We start from the raw sequence: 2,124 nt of genomic DNA on the forward strand, positions 1-2,124 counted from the left end.
CTAAAATTCTGAGATTCTGAGATTCTGAGATTCTGAGATTCTGAGATTCTGAGATTCTGAGATTCTGAGATTCTTAGATTCTGAGATTCTGAGATTCTGAGATTCTGAGATTCTGAGATTCTGAGATTCTGCGATTCTGAGATTCTGAGATTCTGAGATCCTGAGATTCTGAGATTCTGAGATTCTGAGATTCTTAGATTCTGAGATTCTGAGATTCTGAGATTCTGAGATTCTGAGATCCTGAGATTCTGAGCCTCTGAGATTCTGAGATTCTGAGATTCTGAGATTCTGAGATCCTGAGATTCTGAGATTCTGAGATTCTGAGCCTCTGAGATTCTGAGATTCTGAGATCCTGAGATTCTGAGCCTCTGAGATTCTGAGATTCTGAGATTCTGAGATTCTGAGATTCTGAGATCCTGAGATTCTGAGCCTCTGAGATTCTGAGATTCTGAGATTCTGAGATTCTGAGATCCTGAGATTCTGAGATTCTGAGATTCTGAGATTCTGAGATTCTGAGATTCTAAAATTCTGAGATTCTGAGATTCTGAGATTCTGAGATTCTGAGATTCTGAGATTCTGAGATTCTGAGATTCTGAGATTCTGAGATTCTGAGATTCTGAGATTCTGAGATTCTGAGATTCTAGGATTCTGAGATTCTAAGATTCTGAAATTCTGAGATTCGTGGATCTCAAACTTCAGAATTCTGAAAAAAATTTTTAATATATTTTTCTAACTTCTAACATTAAAAAAATCCTAATGTTCAAAAAAATCAGTGTCTCACAATCAGAAATTTTCAGAATTTTCGAGAATTTCAAAAATTCGAAAATTTCAAAAAATTTGAAATCTGAAATTTTGGGATTCAGAGGCTCTAGAGAGATTCGAGGATTCCAGAATTGTCGAGAGAAAAATTATCATTCTAGAAGATTATTTTTTTGTTTCTAGAAGATTCTAGACACAATAATTCTTCCTCCGATTGGTAATTGTTGTAGAAAAACCAAAAAAAAAATTGTCCCGAAAAAAAAGAGTTGTATATTCTAATTGTTCTGTTGTTTCTCTTTTTCTAGTGAAGAAGAGACAATTCTAATTCGATGGGACAAGAAACTGAGGATAAGAAGGCAAAAGGGCGGTCCCTTTTCCCTTCCTCTTCTTAAAATCAGAAAATTGGGGGAAAAGTTTGCGTGATGAGAGAGGGAAGAAGAAGAATTCATCTCAATTAAGTCGAAGATTTGGGAAGAAGATGGAGAAGAAGAAGAAGAAAAAGAACAATGATTTTTTAGAAGATCAGAATTCTAGAAGAGGCACGCGAAGAGGGAGAGGGAAACTATTCGGTTTTTGATGTTTTTGGAGGTTTCAAGGGTTAGGAACCTGAGAATCGAAAATTTCGAATTTTTTAATCTCCGAGTTTCAGAATTCCAGAGTTTAAGACATTCAGAATTAGGATCCGGGATGTTTCGGAACCCGACGTTTCAGAACTACGACGTTTCAGAACTTTTCTGCATTTTCGCATAGTAATTCAGATCTCAGGATCTCAGAATCTGAGAATCTTAGAATCTTGGAATCTCAGAATTTCAGAATATCAGAGTTTCAGAATATCAGAATCTCAGAATTTCAGAATCTCAGAATTCCTGAATATCAGAGTTTCAGAATCTCAGATCATCAGAATTTCAAAAACTTAGAATTTCAGATATTCAGAATTTCAGAATTTCAGAATTTAGGAATTTCAGAACTTCAGAATTCCAGAGTTTCAGACCTTCAGAATTTCAGAATTTCAGAATTTCAGAATTTCAGAATTTCAGAATTTCAGAATTTCAGAATTTCAGAATTTCAGAATTTAAGAATTTAAGAATTTCAGAATTCCAGAATATCAGAGTTTCAGAATCTCAGAATCTCAGAATCTCAACATCTCAACATCTCAGAATCTCAGAATCTCAGAATCTCAGAATCTCAGAATCTCAGAATTCAGAGTTTCAGAATTTCAGAACTTCAGAATTCCAAAGTTTCAGAGTTTCAGAATTTCAGAATTTCAGAATTTCAGAATTTCAGAATTCCAGAATCTCAGAATCTCAGAATTTCAGAATCTCAGAATCTCAGAATCTCAGATCATCAGAATTTCAAAAACTTAGA

General features: G+C 34.5%; 1 protein-coding gene across 1 annotated transcript; it reads right to left on the minus strand.

Moving 5' to 3' along the window:
- On the minus strand, window positions 1–1,499 carry CBG20364 (the record flags this gene model as incomplete). Its single annotated transcript, XM_002646474.1, has 2 exons — window positions 1–703; window positions 1,477–1,499. The coding sequence occupies 2 exons, from the start codon at window positions 1,497–1,499 to the stop codon at window positions 1–3; spliced, it is 726 nt and encodes a 241-aa protein (XP_002646520.1).
- Between the last annotated feature and the right edge of the window lie 625 nt (window positions 1,500–2,124).

The sequence above is a fragment of the Caenorhabditis briggsae genome (genome assembly GCF_000004555.2).
Source record: "Caenorhabditis briggsae complete genome, chrI, whole genome shotgun sequence".
Lineage (NCBI taxonomy): Eukaryota > Metazoa > Nematoda > Chromadorea > Rhabditida > Rhabditidae > Caenorhabditis > Caenorhabditis briggsae.